We start from the raw sequence: 20,510 nt of genomic DNA on the forward strand, positions 1-20,510 counted from the left end.
GGGGAGGGGAGAGAGGGGAGGGGAGAGAGGGAAGGGAGGAGAGGGAGGGGAGGAAAGGGAGCAGCTCCATTGTGCTTACAGGCAGGAATTACGTTTATTTCAGTTAGGAGAGAGTGTGACTGAGCCGAGGGTCACGCTGTGAGTGTGACTGAGCCGAGGGTCACGCTGTGAGTGTGACTGACCTGAGGGTCACGCTGTGAGTGTGACTGACCTGAGGGTCATGCTGTGAGTGTGACTGACCTGAGGGTCACGCTGTGAGTGTGACTGACCTGAGGGTCACGCTGTGAGTGTGACTGACCTGAGGTCACGCTGTGAGTGTGACTGACCTGAGGTCACGTGTGTGACGACCTGTGAGTGTGACTGACCTGAGGGTCACGCTGTGACTGACCTGAGGGTCACGCTGTGAGTGTGACTGACCTGAGGGTCACGCTGTGAGTGTGACTGACCTGAGGGTCACGCTGTGAGTGTGACTGACCTGAGGGTCACGCTGTGAGTGTGACTGACCTGAGGGTCACGCTGTGAGTGTGACTGACCTGAGGGTCACGCTGTGAGTGTGACTGAGCCGAGGGTCACGCTGTGAGTGTGACTGAGCCGAGGGTCACGCTGTGAGTGTGACTGAGCCGAGGGTCACGCTGTGAGTGTGACTGAGCCGAGGGTCACCCTGTGAGTGTGACTGACGCTGTGAGTGTGACTGAGCCGAGGTCACGCCTGTGAGTGACTGACTGAGCCGAGGTCACGCTGTGAGTGTGACTGAGCCGAGGTCACGCTGTGAGTGTGACTGAGCCGAGGTCACGCTGTGAGTGTGACTGAGCCGAGGTCACGCTGTGAGTGTGACTGAGCCGAGGGTCACGCTGTGAGTGTGACTGAGCCGAGGTCACGCTGTGAGTGACTGAGCCGAGGTCACGCTGTGAGTGTGACTGAGCCGAGGTCACGCTGAGTGTGACTGAGCCGAGGTCACGCTGTGAGTGTGACTGACTGTCACGCTGTGAGTGTGACTGAGCCGAGGGGTCACGCTGTGAGTGTGACTGAGCCGAGGGTCACGCTGTGAGTGTGACTGAGCCGAGGGTCACGCTGTGAGTGTGACTGAGCCGAGGGTCACGCTGTGAGTGTGACTGAGCCGAGGTCACGCTGTGAGTGTGACTGAGCCGAGGTCACGCTGTGAGTGTGACTGAGCCGAGGGTCACCCTGTGAGTGTGACTGAGCCGAGGTCACGCTGTGAGTGTGACTGAGCCGAGGTCACGCTGTGAGTGTGACTGAGCCGAGGGTCACGCTGTGAGTGTGACTGAGCCGAGGGTCACGCTGTGAGTGTGACTGAGCCGAGGGTCACGCTGTGAGTGTGACTGACCTGAGGGTCACGCTGTGAGTGTGACTGACCTGAGGGTCACGCTGTGAGTGTGACTGACCTGAGGGTCACGCTGTGAGTGTGACTGAGCCGAGGGTCACGCTGTGAGTGTGACTGAGCCGAGGGTCACGCTGTGAGTGTGACTGAGCCGAGGGTCACCCTGTGAGTGTGACTGAGCCGAGGTCACCCTGTGAGTGTGAGCCGAGGTCACGCTGTGAGTGTGACTGACCTGAGGGTCACGCTGTGAGTGTGACTGACCTGAGGGTCACGCTGTGAGTGTGACTGACCTGAGGGTCACGCTGTGAGTGTGACTGAGCCGAGGGTCACGCTGTGAGTGTGACTGAGCCGAGGGTCACGCTGTGAGTGTGACTGAGCCGAGGGTCACGCTGTGAGTGTGACTGAGCCGAGGGTCACGCTGTGAGTGTGACTGAGCCGAGGGTCACGCTGTGAGTGTGACTGAGCCGAGGGTCACGCTGTGAGTGTGACTGAGCCGAGGTTTACGCTGTGAGTGTGACTGAGCCGAGGGTCACCCTGTGAGTGTGACTTAGCCGAGGGTCACGCTGTGAGTGTGACTGACCTGAGGGTCACGCTGTGAGTGTGACTGACCTGAGGGTCACGCTGTGAGTGTGACTGAGCTGATTTAAAAGATGAAAGGGGGATCAGAACAGTGTAAATCAGACGACTGTCTTTACTAGTTGACTTCAACATGTTCTTGTCCTTGTATTTTTGATATGCTAGCTCAGTGAGTGTGGTACTGTCATGTCGTTTAACACACTTTACATTACACGGTAATGCTGTACCATAAACACATTACACGGTAATGCTGTACCCTAAACACATTACACGGTAATGCTGTACCCTAAACACATTACACAGTAATGCTGTACCCTAAACACATTACACGGTAATGCTGTACCCTAAACACATTACACGGTAATGCTGTACCCTAAACACATTACACGGTAATGCTGTACCCTAAACACATTACACGGTAATGCTGTACCCTAAACACATTACACGGTAATGCTGTACCCTAAACACATTACACGGTAATGCTGTACCCTAAACACATTACACAGTAATGCTGTACCCTAAACACAGTAATGCTGTACCCTAAACACAGTAATGCTGTACCCTAAACACAGTAATGCTGTACCCTTTACACGGTAATGCTGTACCCTAAACACAGTAATGCTGTACCCTAAACACATTACACAGTAATGCTGTACCCTAAACACATTACACAGTAATGCTGTACCCTAAACACAGTAATGCTGTACCCTTTACACAGTAATGCTGTACCCTAAACACAGTAATGCTGTACCCTAAACACAGTAATGCTGTACCCTAAACACATTACACAGTAATGCTGTACCCTTTACACAGTAATGCTGTACCCTAAACACAGTAATGCTGTACCCTAAACACAGTAATGCTGTACCCTAAACACAGTAATGCTGTACCCTAAACACAGTAATGCTGTACCCTTTACACAGTAATGCTGTACCCTAAACACAGTAATGCTGTACCCTTTACACAGTAATGCTGTACCCTTTACACAGTAATGCTGTACCCTAAACACAGTAATGCTGTACCCTTTACACAGTAATGCTGTACCCTAAACACAGTAATGCTGTACCCTAAACACAGTAATGCTGTACCCTTTACACAGTAATGCTGTACCCTAAACACAGTAATGCTGTACCCTAAACACAGTAATGTTGTACGATTTACACAGTAATGCTGTACCCTAAACACAGTAATGCTGTACCCTTTACACAGTAATGCTGTACCCTAAACACATTACACAGTAATTCTGTACCCTAAACACAGCAATGCTGTACCCTTTACACAGTAATGCTGTACCCTAAACACAGTAATGCTGTACCCTAAACACATTACATGGTAATGCTGTACCCTTTACACAGTAATGCTGTACCCTAAACACAGTAATGCTGTACCCTAAACACAGTAACCTATGTCCATTACCTACTGTATGCAGGAATTAGCCCACTGAGATAACGTTGAGGCATTAGCACTAGGAGCTAACATGAACTTTCATTTTTCAGACCTAGACACTCAAATGAACCCAAAGCATTCTGTATTCTTTCTCTACTTGTTGCCTATCACTAGCAGCACCATATCACCAGGTAACATTCTGAGTATGTTGTCTATCAGCACCATATCACCAGGTATCATTCTGAGTGTGTTGTCTAGCAGCACCATATCACCAGGTATCATTCTGAGTATGTTGTCTATCAGCACCATATCACCAGGTAACATTCTGAGTATGTTGTCTAGCAGCACCACATCACCAGGTAACATTCTGAGTATGTTGTCTAGCAGCACCATATCACCAGGTAACATTCTGACTATGTTGTCTATCACTAGCAGCACCATATCACCAGGTAACATTCTGAGTATGTTGTCTATCACTAACAGCACCATATCACCAGGTAACATTCGGAGTATGTTGTCTAACAGCACCATATCACCAGGTATCATTCTGAGTATGTTGTCTAGCAGCACCATATCACCAGGTAACATTCTGAGTATGTTGTCTAGAAGCACCACATCACCAGGTAACATTCTGAGTATGTTGTCTATAACTAGCAGCACCACATCACCAGGTAACATTCTGAGTATGTTGTCTAGCAGCACCACATCACCAGGTAACATTCTGAGTATGTTGTCTATCACTACAGCACCATATCACCAGGTAACATTCTGAGTATGTTGTCTAACAGCACCATATCACCAGGTAACATTCTGAGTATGTTGTCTATCACTAACAGCACCATATCACCAGGTAACATTCTGAGTGTGTTGTCTATCAGCACCATATCACCAGGTATCATTCTGAGTATGTTGTCTATCAGCACCACATCACCAGGTAACATTCTGAGTATGTTGTCTATCACTAACAGCACCATATCACCAGGTATCATTCTGAGTATGTTGTCTAGCAGCACCATATCACCAGGTATCATTCTGAGTATGTTGTCTAGCAGCACCATATCACCAGGTATCATTCTGAGTGTGTTGTCTAGCAGCACCATATCACCAGGTAACATTCTGAGTATGTTGTCTAGCAGCACCATATCACCAGGTAACATTCTGAGTATGTTGTCTAGCAGCACCATATCACCAGGTAACATTCTGAGTATGTTGTCTATCACTAACAGCACCATATCACCAGGTAACATTCTGAGTATATTGTCTATCACTACAGCACCATATCACCAGGTATCATTCTGAGTATGTTGTCTAGCAGCACCATATCACCAGGTATCATTCTGAGTATGTTGTCTAGCAGCACCATATCACCAGGTATCATTCTGAGTGTGTTGTCTAGCAGCACCATATCACCAGGTAACATTCTGAGTATGTTGTCTAGCAGCACCATATCACCAGGTAACATTCTGAGTATGTTGTCTAACAGCACCATATCACCAGGTATCATTCTGAGTATGTTGTCTATCACTACAGCACCATATCACCAGGTATCATTCTGAGTATGTTGTCTAGCAGCACCATATCACCAGGTATCATTCTGAGTATGTTGTCTAGCAGCACCATATCACCAGGTAACATTCTGAGTATGTTGTCTAGCAGCACCATATCACCAGGTAACATTCTGAGTATGTTGTCTAACAGCACCATATCACCAGGTATCATTCTGAGTATATTGTCTATCACTAACAGCACCATATCACCAGGTATCATTCTGAGTATGTTGTCTAGCAGCACCATATCACCAGGTATCATTCTGAGTATGTTGTCTAGCAGCACCATATAACCAGGTATCATTCTGAGTGTGTTGTCTAGCAGCACCATATCACCAGGTAACATTCTGAGTATGTTGTCTAGCAGCACCATATCACCAGGTAACATTCTGAGTATGTTGTCTAACAGCACCATATCACCAGGTATCATTCTGAGTATGTTGTCTATCACTACAGCACCATATCACCAGGTAACATTCTGAGTGTGTTGTCTAGCAGCACCATATCACCAGGTAACATTCTGAGTATGTTGTCTAGCAGCACCATATCACAAGGTAACATTCTGAGTATGTTGTCTATCAGCACCATATCACCAGGTAACATTCTGAGTGTGTTGTCTAGCAGCACCATATCACCAGGTAACATTCTGAGTGTGTTGTCTAGCAGCACCATATCACCAGGTAACATTCTGAGTATGTTGTCTAGCAGCACCATATCACCAGGTATCATTCTGAGTATGTTGTCTATCAGCACCATATCACCAGGTAACATTCTGAGTATGTTGTCTATCACTAGCAGCACCATATCACCAGGTAACATTCTGAGTGTGTTGTCTAGCAGCACCATATCACCAGGTATCATTCTGAGTGTGTTGTCTATCACTAACAGCACCATATCACCAGGTAACATTCTGAGTGTGTTGTCTATCAGCACCATATCACCAGGTATCATTCTGAGTATGTTGTGTATCACTAACAGCACCATATCACCAGGTAACATTCTGAGTGTGTTGTCTATCAGCACCATATCACCAGGTATCATTCTGAGTGTGTTGTCTAGCAGCACCATATCACCAGGTATCATTCTGAGTGTGTTGTCTATCACTAACAGCACCATATCACCAGGTAACATTCTGAGTGTGTTGTCTAGCAGCACCATATCACCAGGTATCATTCTGAGTGTGTTGTCTAGCAGCACCATATCACCAGGTAACATTCTGAGTATGTTGTCTATCAGCACCATATCACCAGGTAACATTCTGAGTATGTTGTCTAGCAGCACCATATCACCAGGTAACATCCTGAGTATGTTGTCTATCACTAGCAGCACCATATCACCAGGTAACATTCTGAGTATGTTGTCTATCAGCACCATATCACCAGGTAACATTCTGAGTGTGTTGTCTAGCAGCACCATATCACCAGGTATCATTCTGAGTATGTTGTCTATCACTAGCAGCACCATATCACCAGGTATCATTCTGAGTATGTTGTCTAGCAGCACCATATCACCAGGTAACATTCTGAGTATGTTGTCTAGCAGCACCACATCACCAGGTAACATTCTGAGTATGTTGTCTATCACTAGCAGCACCATATCACCAGGTAACATTCTGAGTATGTTGTCTATCACTAGCAGCACCATATCACCAGGTAACATTCTGAGTATGTTGTCTAGCAGCACCATATCACCAGGTAACATTCTGAGTGTGTTGTCTAGCAGCACCATATCACCAGGTAACATTCTGAGTATGTTGTCTATCACTAGCAGCACCATATCACCAGGTAACATTCTGAGTATGTTGTCTAGCAGCACCATATCACCAGGTAACATTCTGAGTATGTTGTCTATAACTAGCAGCACCATATCACCAGGTAACATTCTGAGTATGTTGTCTAGCAGCACCACATCACCAGGTAACATTCTGAGTATGTTGTCTATCACTAGCAGCACCATATCACCAGGTAACATTCTGAGTATGTTGTCTATCACTAGCAGCACCATATCACCAGGTAACATTCTGAGTATGTTGTCTAGCAGCACCATATCACCAGGTAACATTCTGAGTATGTTGTCTATAACTAGCAGCACCATATCACCAGGTAACATTCTGAGTATGTTGTCTAGCAGCACCACATCACCAGGTAACATTCTGAGTGTGTTGTCTAGCAGCACCATATCACCAGGTAACATTCTGAGTATGTTGTCTATCACTAGCAGCACCATATCACCAGGTAACATTCTGAGTGTGTTGTCTAGCAGCACCATATCACCAGGTATCATTCTGAGTATGTTGTCTATCAGCACCACATCACCAGGTAACATTCTGAGTATGTTGTCTATCACTACAGCACCATATCACCAGGTAACATTCTGAGTATGTTGTCTATCAGCACCACATCACCAGGTAACATTCTGAGTATGTTGTCTATCAGCACCATATCACCAGGTATCATTCTGAGTATGTTGTCTAGCAGCACCATATCACCAGGTAACATTCTGAGTATGTTGTCTAGCAGCACCATATCACCAGGTAACATTCTGAGTATGTTGTCTAGCAGCACCATATCACCAGGTATCATTCTGAGTATGTTGTCTATCAGCACCATATCACCAGGTATCATTCTGAGTATGTTGTCTAACAGCACCATATCACCAGGTAACATTCTGAGTATGTTGTCTATCACTAGCAGCACCATATCACCAGGTAACATTCTGAGTATGTTGTCTATCACTAACAGCACCATATCACCAGGTAACATTCTGAGTATGTTGTCTATCACTAGCAGCACCATATCACCAGGTATCATTCTGAGTATGTTGTCTAGCAGCACCATATCACCAGGTAACATTCGGAGTATGTTGTCTAACAGCACCATATCACCAGGTAACATTCTGAGTATGTTGTCTATCAGCACCATATCACCAGGTATCATTCTGAGTATGTTGTCTAGCAGCCCCATATCACCAGGTAACATTCTGAGTGTGTTGTCTAGCAGCACCATATCACCAGGTAACATTCTGAGTATGTTGTCTATCACTAACAGCACCATATCACCAGGTAACATTCTGAGTATGTTGTCTAGCAGCACCATATCACCAGGTATCATTCTGAGTATGTTGTCTATCACTAACAGCACCATATCACCAGGTAACATTCTGAGTATGTTGTCTAGCAGCACCATATCACCAGGTAACATTCTGAGTGTGTTGTCTAGCAGCACCATATCACCAGGTAACATTCTGAGTATGTTGTGTATCACTAACAGCACCATATTAGTTTGTATTGGTGTGTCCTGATTGGTCTGTGTGTGTTTCCTCAGAGCCTTTGGGATGTTAGAGGAGGAGTGTCATGCGGTGTGACGGGGGTTCCGGGGCTCATGCATCGGAATGCCACAGGGTTCCACGCCGACACCGCTGCTCCTCTTCCTATTGGCCACGCTGGGATACGGTGAGTGGGAGGGGCTTGAGGGTTTTAGTGCCGGCCTGGAACAAATTTTTGCCACGGGGTTCCATGCCGTTGCTCCTCTTCCTATTGGACACGCTGGAATGGAGCGTCATATCAATGAAATGTATTGATAAAGCCCTTTTTACATCAGCTGATGTCACAAAGTGCTGTACAGAAACACAGACTAAAACAGCAAGCAATGCAGATGTCATTCTGGGTTTTTTTGTATATGTATTTTGTGTGTGTGTGATATATATGTATATATATATATGTATATGTATATATACATACATACATACACACAGTGTGGCAAAAAAGTATTTAGTCAGCCACCAATTGTGCAAGTTCTCCCACTTAAAAAGATGAGAGGCCTGTAATTTTTATCATAGGTACACTTCAACTATGACAGACAAAATTAGGAAAAAAAATCCAGAAAATCTCATTGTAGGATTTTTAATGCATTTATTTGCAAATTATGGTGGAAAATAAGTATTTGGTCAATAACAAAAGTTTATCTCAATACTTTGTTATATACCCTTTGTTGGCAATGACAGAGGTCAAACGTTTTCTGTAAGTCTTCACAAGGTTTTCACACACTGTTGCTGGTATTGTGGCCCATTCCTCCATGCAGATCTCCTCTAGAGCAGTGATGTTTTGGGGCTGTTGCTGGGCAACACGGACTTTCAACTCCCTCCAAAGATTTTCTATGGGGTTGTGTTAGGAAAATTATGATTAAATGACTGAACAATAGTCTTATTTTAAATGAAACCGTAACTAAGTAAATTTATACTCTGTTTTATTATATCTGAATTCATAAGAAGGGATTGTGTGACACGGACAAGGAGTAATTAAAGTTAATGAACACCATTCAAACTAGGAAGAAAGGAATGGGCTGTGGATTAAGTAAACAGATAAGGTAGTTAACCTATGGTTGAACCGACGAAACTGAGCTCTGGGGTGTTTTAGATAAGGCAGTGAGTGCATTCCTAGGTTTTCTGTTAATTAGAACTGTCAGCTAAGTGGTGATCGATTATGTTGAGGGGTCAAAAGTTAATTCAGCTGTGTTGTGTGTCCTGTGTATGTGCTGGGGGGGTCAGAATGAATTCAGAATGAACTTTTAAAGTTCCCTTTGTCCCGGTCGAGAGGAGGGGATTCTGTTAAGCAATGAAATGACGTCATGTTATTGTATATAAACTGTTACTCGCGGTAACTTGGCAGCGCGCTCCGAGAATAAATTCTGTTACCTATTATTGATAAGACTGGTCTCCGTCTATTTTATGCAAACAAGAATCTTACAAATTCTCATAAAATAGATTAAGGGAATTCAATTAATGAAAACACATTGGTATAATAAAATTACAGTAACAGGTTGAGATCTGGAGACTGGCTAGGCCACTCCAGGACCTTGAAATGCTTCTTACGAAGCCACTCCTTCTTTGCCCAGGCGGTGTGTTTGGGATCATTGTCATGCTGAAAGACCCAGCCACGTTTCATCTTCAATGCCCTTGCTGATGGTAGGCTTTGTTACTTTGGATCCAGCTCTCTGCAGGTCATTCACTAGGTCCCCCGTGTGGTTCTTGGATTTTTGCTCACCGTTCTTGTGATCATTTTACCCCACGGGGTGAGATCTTGCGTGGAGCCCCAGATCGAGGGAGATTATTAGTGGTCTTGTATGTCTTCCATTTCCTAATAATTGCTCCCACAGTTGATTTCTTCAAACCAAGCTGCTTACTTACCTATTGCAGATTCAGTCTTCCCAGCCTGGTGCAGGTCTACAATTTTGTTTCTGGTGTCCTTTGACAGCTCTTTGGTCTTGGCCATAGTGGAGTTTGGAGTGTGACTGTTTGAGGTTGTGGACAGGTGTCTTTTATACTGATAACAAGTTCAAACAGGTGCCATTCATACAGGTAATGAGTGGAGGACAGAGGAGCCTCTTAAAGAAGAAGTTACAGGTCTGTGAGAGCCAGAAATCTTGCTTGTTTGTAGGTGACCAAATACTTATTTTCCACCGTAATTTGCAAATTAATTAATAAAAAATCCTACAATGTGTTTTTATCGATTTTTTTTTTCATTTTGTCTGTCATAGTTGAAGTGAACCTATGATGACAATTACAGGCCTCTCTCATATTTTTAAGTGGAAGAACTTGCACAATTGGTGGCTGATTAAATACTTTTTTGCCCCACTGTATATATATGTATGTTTGTATACATGTTTTGTATGCTTGAGGGGGTACAGGAGTGTCCGTAAAGTGTGTTAGTGCTGGGCTTGGAGTGATGAAACCGTGCACACCGTACAGGTCCTCATTGAACCAGTCCCATCCCTGTGATAGGGTCTCACTGAGATGCATAATAAGTAGCAGGGTATGATGCTCGGTAGCAGGGTATGATGCTCGGTAGCAGGGTATGATGCTCGGGAGCAAGGTATGATGCTCGGTAGCAGGGTATGATGCTCGGTAGCAGGGTATGATGCTCGGGAGCAGGGTATGATGCTCGGTAGCAGGGTATGATGCTCGGTAGCAGGGTATGATGCTCGGTAGCAGTGTATGATGCTCGGTAGCAGGGTATGATGCAGGGTATGATGCTCGGTAGCAGGGTATGATGCTCGGTAGCAGGGTATGATGCTCGGGAGCAGGGTATGATGTAGGGTATGATGCTCGGTAGCAGGGTATGATGCTCGGTTGCAGGGTATGATGCAGGGTATGATGCTCGGGTAGCAGGGTATGATGCTCGGTAGCAGGGTATGATGATCAGTGGCAGGGTATGATGCAGGGTATGATGCTCGGTAGCAGGGTATGATGCTCGGTTGCAGGGTATGATGCAGGGTATGATGCTCGGTAGCAGGGTATGATGCTCGGTAGCAGGGTATGATCATCGGTAGCAGGGTATGATGCAGGGTATGATGCTCGGTAGCAGGGTATGATGCTCGGTAGCAGGGTATGATGCTCGGTAGCAGGGTATGGTGCTCGGTAGCAGGGTATGATGCTCGGGTAGCAGGGTATGATGCAGGGTATGATGCTGGGTAGCAGGGTATGATGCTGGGTAGCAGGGTATGATGCAGGGTATGATGCTCGGTAGCAGGGTATGATGCTCGGTAGCAGGGTATGATGCTCGGTAGCAGGGTATGATGCTCGGGAGCAGGGTATGATGCTCGGGTAGCAGGGTATGATGCTCCGGAGCAGGGTGCAAAACAATGAAAATAAATTACGCCGGGTACTATTTCCTCTTTCCCAAATGTGCTCGTTATCAATGTTGTCTTGTACTGTCAGTGACTTGTAAGTAGATATGTACTTTCTTTTTTACGCATATTTACCTTTTGACACACACACACACACACACACACACACACACACACACACACACACACACACACACAGCATGCAGAAAGTATTAGTCCACATGTTGTGTTACAGCCTGAATTCATAATGGATTAAATTAGTTTTTTCTCACCCATCTACACTCAATACCCCATAATGACATCACAATACCCCATAATGACATCACAATACCCCATAATGACATCACAATACCTCCATAATGACATCACAATACCCCATAATGACATCACAATACCCCATAATGACATCACAATATCCCATAACGACAAAGTGAAAAAGGTTTTAGAACTTTTTGAAAATGTTTTGAAAATGAAATATCAGAAATATCTCATTTACATAAGTATACATACCCCTGAGTCAATACATGTTAGAATCACCTTTGGCAGCGAGTCTTTCTTACTAATTGTGTGTATGTAAACTTCTGACCCACTGGGAATATGATGAAAGAAATAAAAGCTGAAATAAATAATCCTCTCTGCTATTATTCTGACATTTCACATTCTTCAAATAAAGTGGTGATCCTAACTGACCTGCATTTTTACTAATATTAAATGACAGGAATTGTGAAAAACTGAGTTTAAATGTATTTGGCTAAGGTGTCTGTAAACTTCCGACTTCAACTGTACATATATACATACATTTTTATAAATTTTTTAACCTTTATTTAACGAGGCAAGTCAGTTAAGAACATCTTTTTATTAACAATGATGGCCTAGGAACAGTGGGTTAACTGCCTTGTTCAGGGGCAGAACAACAGATTTTTTCCTTGTCAGCTCGGGGATTTGATCTAGCAACCTTTTGGTTACTAGTCCAACGTTCTAACCACTAGGCTACCTGCCGCCCCTCCACTCTAACCTCTAGGATACCTGCGGCCCCTCCACTCTAACCACGAGGCTACCTGCGGCCCCTCCACTCTAACCTCTAGGATACCTGCGGCCCCTCCACTCTAACCACTAGGCTACCTGCGGCCCCTCCACTCTAACCACTAGTCTACCTGCAGCCCCTCCACTCTAGCCACTAGGCTACCTGCGGCCCCTCCACTCTAACCACTAGTCTACCTGCGGCCCCTCCACTCTAACCACTAGGCTACCTGCCACCCCTCCACTCTAACCACTAGTCTACCTGCCACCCCTCCACTCTAACCACTAGTCTACCTGCCACATATGTACATACATATATTACACATATATATATATATACTTTTTATTTTCAAATTTTTCTTCTACTTTGACATTACAGTATTTTGTGTAGATTGTTGAAAATAAATCAAGTACAATTAAATCCATTTTAATCCCAATTTGTAACGCAACAAAATCTGGAACAAGTCAAGTGGTTAGACATTTTGAACACACATTCACACAACAAAGTTGATTTCTATAAAAACACACTTTTTAAACATCTCAGTCCTCTTTGTTCTACTCTACCTCTTGCTATTGAAGTTTGTCCCAATTGGCACCCTATTCCCTATGGGGTCCTGGTCAAAAGTAGTGCACTAAATAGGGAATAGGGTGCCAATAGGGACATACGTTTTTAGTATGAAGGTCAACCAAACCCATTCAAACCTGCTGAGAGAGGAAAGACCACTGGGACAGGAAATAAAGGGAGAGAGGGGAAGGGAGAGAGAGAGTGTTGAAGAGATGGAGGGAGATGGTTGAAGGGAGGGGCAGTCTGTACCTCCACCCTCTTCCCTTTGTAGGGTGTGACAGGATGTGACCTATACACAGCGGCATTCACACATCACAATGCCACTGCAGCCCTGTACTACAAAGATACAGAGAGAGACGGACAGAAATAGAGAGAGACACAGAGACAGGCAGAGAGAGAGACAGAGACAGGCAGAGAGAGAGACAGAGACAGGCAGAGAGAGAGACAGAGACAGGCAGAGAGAGAGACAGAGACAGGCAGAGAGAGAGAGACAGAGACAGGCAGAGACAGAGACAGGCAGAGAGAGAGACAGAGACAGGCAGAGAGAGAGACAGAGACAGGCAGAGAGAGAGACAGAGACAGGCAAAGAGAGAGAGACACAGATACACAGACAGGTAGAGAGAGAGAGACAGAGACAGGCAGAGAGAGAGAGACAGAGACAGGCAGAGACAGAGACAGGCAGAGAGAGAGACAGAGACAGGCAGAGAGAGAGACAGAGACAGGCAAAGAGAGAGAGACACAGATACACAGACAGGTAGAGAGAGAGAGACACAGATACACAGACAGGTAGAGAGAGAGAGACAGAGACAGGCAGAGAGAGAGACACAGAGACAGGCAGAGAGACACAGAGACAGGCAGAGAGAGAGACACAGAGACAGGCAGAGAGAGAGACACAGAGACAGGCAGAGAGACACAGAGACAGGCAGAGAGAGAGACACAGAGACAGGCAGAGAGAGAGACACAGAGACAGGCAGAGAGAGAGACACAGAGACAGGCAGAGAGAGAGACACAGAGACAGGCAGAGAGAGAGACACAGAGACAGGCAGAGAGACACAGAGACAGGCAGAGAGAGAGACACAGAGACGGGCAGAGAGAGAGACACAGAGACGGGCAGAGAGAGAGACACAGAGACGGGCAGAGAGAGAGACACAGAGACAGGCAGAGAGAGAGACACAGAGACAGGCAGAGAGACGGACAGAAAAAGAGACCTAGAGAGGCAGACGGAGACCTAGAGAGGCAGACAGAGACCTAGAGAGGCAGACGGAGACCTAAAGAGGCAGACAGAGACCTAGAGAGGCAGACAGAGACCTAGAGAGGCAGACAGAGACCTAGAGAGGCAGACAGAGACCTAGAGAGGCAGACAGAGACCTAGAGAGGCAGACAGAGACCTAGAGAGGCAGACAGAGACCGAGAAAGTTAAACAGAGACCCAGAGAGGCGGCCAGAGACCCAGAGAGGCGGCCAGAGACCCAGAGAGGCGGCCAGAGACCTAGAGAGGCGGCCAGAGACCTAGAGAGGCGGCCAGAGACCTAGAGAGGCGGCCAGAGACCTAGAGAGGCGGACAGAGACCTAGAGAGGCGGACAGAGACCGAAACAAACACAGAGATACCATAATTGATGAAATGGGCTAATATCTACATGATTTTTCTTACTGTCTACCTAACTACCTACTATTGAAATAAATCTGCCCCCTTCTCTCATTGTATAGCTATGGCTGGCCTCCACCTGTGGCCCTCCGTCCATGTTGCCCTTAGTAACAGCAGTGTGTTCCTCAACTACGACACCGCAGACCACAACGCTTCCTCCGACATCCGGAACATGACCCTAACTCTGGTTGACACGGAAACTAACTCCACCCTGCTCACCAGAACCCTGCCAGCCAACCAATCAGAGGGGAGATTAGGTTAGTGCTCTGGTTTCTACTTGGTCGATAACGACATTGTCTGTAGACAAAACTTGTCGCATTCTAATTGTCTACAGACAATGTCGTTAGATGAAACCAGCCTTTCCTTTATTACTGAAAGCCGTGTATTTAGTGAGGACATTGAGGTTTCTGCATTATGATGCATTTAAATGAAACTACATTTCATGGCAGCCATGTTGGCTCCCCATGGGCAATATTGACCAATAGCAGTTCACAGAATTTTCTGAATTTGTACAAGATTCCACATTTTCGTCATGAATGGATAAATACAATGCTGAAAAGCGAGCACATTTGATTCATTCTAAAAGCTGGCTAAACTCTCTAAATACTGTATATGTGCTCTGTTGTAGGAAACTATGTACACTACGCTGTATCCCATATTACAAATACACTTTGATCTGACTTGCTTTTAGAATTCAACTGCTCCTGCTTCCTGTATGCTGGAACATTCCGCTTCTGCCTGGAGCAGATTGACTACGCAACCGCTAATGCTAACGGTAATGCTAATGCTAGCGTAACGGATAGAGATTGGAATGGGGTTGTTACTACTACTGCCACCTGGTGGTGGAGCTCTGAGCTTCAGGTGGAGTGGCCAACCTTTCACATTGCCGTGGACCGAGCCAGCAACCAGTCAGGATCCTTCCAGGTGAGGAGAGGGTCTGTATGTGTGGATGGTTGGTTGTTAAACTTAATGATAGCCGTTACACAATAGCTGCTATTTATCACGTTAGGTATCATTTCAAGTGAGCCACGGTCTAACCCTCGTCCCCTTTGCCTCTCCCAGGTGGGGATCTCGACCAATGAGCTGTTCAAGTCCTGCTCCTCTGGCCTTGGTTCCGCCCTCTTCCTGGAGGTCAGTTACCTGGAGTTCAACCAGATTGGTCGAAATAGCATCGACAAGGTCCGCGCCCGCACCCGGCACCCAATCAAAGAGCTGCATTCTCAGACGGTGGATCTGTTGTGTGCATTTCATTTCACAGAGCGAGACTTCATCAGGTACACTGTTGTTTTACCATCTTTAAAAATATATATATATGAAGGACTGGGGCAGTTTATTGGATAGAGTTTGGCTGCGTTTACACATGCAGCCCAATTCAGACCCCCCCCCCCCCCCACACACACTAATTGGTCTTTTAACCAATCAGATCAGATGTGATAGGCCAAAAGATCAATTAGTGAATCAAATATCAGAATTTTGCTGCCTGTGTAAACGCAGCCTAAAACCTTGATCAAACCGGCCTGCGCGCCTGCATCCGAGGGCGCCATCGTGCACATCTTGATTTTTGTCTGTCCCCCACAAGATGCGCACGTTCTTGACGCGCAGATTAAAATACCAAAACCCACTGTATTAATTAGGAGACAGGTGGAAAGACATGAGACATTCATGGAGATGAAGCTCTCATTCTGTTGCCAGCTAATAAGTCCTGGTATATTATTTGACCTGTTGCTAGCTAATAAGTCCTGGTATATTATTTGACCTGTTGCTAGCTAATAAGTCCTGGTATATTATTTGACCTGTTGCCAGCTAATAAGTCCTGGTATATTATTTGACCTGAAATGAATATGGTCCTTTTTGTAAACTGGATCTTTGTTGTAATTATTACACATTTTGAGTCGTACAAAATCATGTGTTTTTTATCCAAAGATAACATTTACATTTAAGTCATTTAGCAGACGCTCTTATCCAGTGGAACTGCCACTTTACAATAGTGCATCTAAATCTTTTAAGGGGGGGGGGGGGGGGGGAGAAGGATTACTTTATCCTATCCTAGGTATTCCTTAAAGAGGTGGGGTTTCAGGTGTCTCCGGAAGGTGGTGATTGACTCCGCTGTCCTGGCGTCGTGAGGGAGTTTGTTCCACCATTGGGGGGCCAGAGCAGCGAACAGTTTTGACTGGGCTGAGCGGGAACTACTTCCTCAGTGGTAGGGAGGCGAGCAGGCCAGAGGTGGATGAACGCAGTGCCCTTGTTTGGGTGTAGGGCCTGATCAGAGCCTGGAGGTACTGAGGTTCTCTCCCCTGTTGATTAGTCTCTCTCCTGTTGATTAGTCTCTCTCCCGTTGATTAGTCTCTCTCCTGTTGATTAGTCTCTCTCCCGTTGATTAGTCTCTCTCCTGTTGATTAGTCTCTCTCCCGTTGATTAGTCTCTCTGTTGATTAGTCTCTCTCCCGTTGATTAGTCTCTCTCCTGTTGATTAGTCTCTCTCCCGTTGATTAGTCTCTCTCCTGTTGATTAGTCTCTCTCCCGTTGATTAGTCTCTCTCCCGTTTATTAGTCTCTCTCCTGTTGATTAGTCTCTCTCCCGTTGATTAGTCTCTCTCCTGTTGATTAGTCTCTCTCCCGTTGATTAGTCTCTCTCCCGTTGATTAGTCTCTCTGTTGATTAGTCTCTCTCCTGTTGATTAGTCTCTCTGTTGATTAGTCTCTCTCCCGTTTATTAGTCTCTCTCCCGTTTATTAGTCTCTCTCCCGTTTATTAGTCTCTCTCCTGTTGATTAGTCTCTCCACTGTTGATTAGTCTCTCTCCTGTTGATTAGTCTCTCTCCTGTTGATTAGTCTCTCTCCCGTTGATTAGTCTCTCTCCTGTTGATTAGTCTCTCTGTTGATTAGTCTCTCTCCCGTTGATTAGTCTCTCTCCCGTTGATTAGTCTCTCTCCCGTTGATTAGTCTCTCCTGTGGGTTAGTCTCTCTCCTGTTGGTTAGTCTCTCTCCTGTTGATTAGTCTCTCTCCTGTTGATTTGTCTCTCTCCTGTTGATTTGTCTCTCTCCTGTTGATTAGTCTCTCCTGTTGATTAGTCTCTCTCCTGTTGATTAGTCTCTCTCCTGTTGATTAGTCTCTCCTGTTGATTAGTCTCTCCCCTGTTGATTAGTCTCTCTCCTGTTGATTAGTCTCTCCTGTTGATTAGTCTCTCTCCTGTTGATTAGTCTCTCTCCTGTTGATTAGTCTCTCTCCTGTTGATTAGTCTCTCTCCTGTTGATTAGTCTCTCCTGTTGATTAGTCTCTCTCCTGTTGATTAGTCTCTCTCCTGTTGATTAGTCTCTCTCCTGTTGATTAGTCTCTCTCCTGTTGGTTAGTCTCTCTCCTGTTGATTAGTCTCTCTCCTGTTGATTAGTCTCTCCTGTTGATTAGTCTCTCTCCTGTTGATTAGTCTCTCCTGTGGGTTAGTCTCTCTCCTGTTGATTAGTCTCTCCCCTGTTGATTAGTCTCTCCCCTGTTGATTAGTCTCTCTCCTGTTGATTAGTCTCTCCTGTTGATTAGTCTCTCTCCTGTTGATTAGTCTCTCCCCTGTTGATTAGTCTCTCTCCTGTTGAGTAGTCTCTCTCCTGTTGGTTAGTCTCTCTCCTGTTGATTAGTCTCTCTCCTGTTGATTAGTCTCTCTCCTGTTGATTAGTCTCTCTCCTGTTGATTAGTCTCTCTCCTGTTGATTAGTCTCTCTCCTGTTGGTTAGTCTCTCTCCTGTTGATTAGTCTCTCTCCTGTTGATTAGTCTCTCCTGTGGGTTAGTCTCTCTCCTGTTGATTAGTCTCTCCTGTTGATTAGTCTCTCTCCTGTTGATTAGTCTCTCTCCTGTTGATTAGTCTCTCCTGTGGGTTAGTCTCTCTCCTGTTGATTAGTCTCTCTCCTGTTGATTAGTCTCTCTCCTGTTGATTAGTATCTCTCCTGTTGATTAGTCTCTCTCCTGTTGATTAGTCTCTCTCCTGTTGATTAGTCTATCCCCTGTTGATTAGTCTCTCTCCTGTTGATTAGTCTCTCTCCTGTGGGTTAGTCTCTCTCCTGTTGATTAGTCTCTCTCCTGTTGATTAGTCTCTCTCCTGTTGATTAGTCTCTCTCCTGTTGATTAGTCTCTCTCCTGTTGATTAGTCTCTCTCCTGTTGATTAGTCTCTCTCCTGTTGATTAGTCTCTCTCCTGTTGATTAGTCTCTCTCCTGTTGATTAGTCTCTCTCCCGTTGATTAGTCTCTCTCCCGTTGATTAGTCTCTCTCCTGTTGATTAGTCTCTCTCCTGTTGATTAGTCTCTCTCCTGTTGATTAGTCTCTCTCCTGTTGATTAGTCTCTCCCCTGTTGATTAGTCTCTCTCCTGTTGATTAGTCTCTCTCCTGTTGATTAGTCTCTCTCCTGTTGATTAGTCTCTCTCCTGTTGATTAGTCTCTCTGTTGATTAGTCTCTCTCCTGTTGATTAGTCTCTCTCCTGTCTCTCCTGTTGATTAGTCTCTCTCCTGTTGATTAGTCTCTCTCCTGTTGATTAGTCTCTCTCCTGTTGATTCGTCTCTCTCTTGTTGATTAGTCTCTCCTGTTGATTAGTCTCTCTCCTGCTGATTAGTCTCTCTCCTGCTGATTAGTCTCTCTCCTGCTGATTAGTCTCTCTCCTGCTGATTAGTCTCTCTCCTGTTGATTAGTCTCTCTCCTGTTGATTAGTCTCTCTCCTGTTGATTAGTCTCTCTCCTGTTGATTAGTCTCTCTCCCGTTGATTAGTCTCTCTCCCGTTGATTAGTCTCTCTCCTGTTGATTAGTCTCTCTCCTGTTGATTAGTCTCTCTCCTGTTGATTAGTCTCTCTCCTGTTGATTTGTCTCTCTCCTGTTGATTAGTCTCTCTCCTGTTGATTTGTCTCTCTCCTGTTGATTAGTCTCTCTCCTGTGAATTAGTCTCTCTCCAATCACCCACGTATGTTAGTATGCTTGTGGAAACCAATGAGGAGATTGGAGAGGTGGGACTTGCAGCGTGTCTGAAATAAATAAAGTTCCATTTTAGCGCCTGACTACTAGGGATTATACTACTATACTGTACTATACTATATGATATTATCACCATACTGAGAGACCTCACCATACCATATTATCACCATACCATATTATCACCATACTGAGGGACCTCACCATACCATATTATCACCATACCATATTATCACCATACCATATTATCACCATACCATATTATCACCATACCATATTATCACCATACCATATTACCACCATACTGAGAGACCTCACCATACCATATTATCACCATACTGAGGGACCTCACCATACCATATTATCACCATACCATATTATCACCATACCATATTATCACCATACTGAGGGACCTCACCATACCATATTATCACCATACCATATTATCACCATACCATATTATCACCATACTGAGAGACCTCACCATACCATATTATCACCATACTGAGGGACCTCACCATACCATATTATCACCATACTGAGAGACCTCACCATACCATATTATCACCATACTGAGAGACCTCACCATACCATGTTATCACCATACCATATTATCACCATACCATATTATCACCATACCATATTATCACCATACTGAGGGACCTCACCATACCATATTATCACCATACCATATTATCACCATACTGAGGGACCTCACCATACCATATTATCACCATACCATATTATCACCATACCATATTACCACCATACTGAGGGACCTCACCATACCATATTATCACCATACCATATTATCACCATACCATATTATCACCATACCATATTATCACCATACTGAGGGACCTCAC

General features: G+C 45.1%; 1 protein-coding gene across 1 annotated transcript in view; it reads left to right on the forward strand.

The window, feature by feature from the left end:
- The window catches only part of LOC115123470 (thrombospondin type-1 domain-containing protein 1), a 74,268-nt gene that overhangs the window by 30,851 nt on the left and 22,907 nt on the right, over positions 1-20,510 (forward strand). Inside the window, exons 2-5 of the mRNA XM_065004998.1 lie at positions 8,172-8,299; positions 14,764-14,958; positions 15,393-15,625; positions 15,764-15,975. Coding sequence (XP_064861070.1) covers positions 8,239-8,299; positions 14,764-14,958; positions 15,393-15,625; positions 15,764-15,975 — 701 coding nt within the window. The 5' untranslated portion in view covers positions 8,172-8,238. The remainder of the gene's footprint in view (positions 1-8,171; positions 8,300-14,763; positions 14,959-15,392; positions 15,626-15,763; positions 15,976-20,510) is intronic.

Source organism: Oncorhynchus nerka, linkage group LG19 (genome assembly GCF_034236695.1).
Source record: "Oncorhynchus nerka isolate Pitt River linkage group LG19, Oner_Uvic_2.0, whole genome shotgun sequence".
Taxonomy (NCBI): domain Eukaryota; kingdom Metazoa; phylum Chordata; class Actinopteri; order Salmoniformes; family Salmonidae; genus Oncorhynchus; species Oncorhynchus nerka.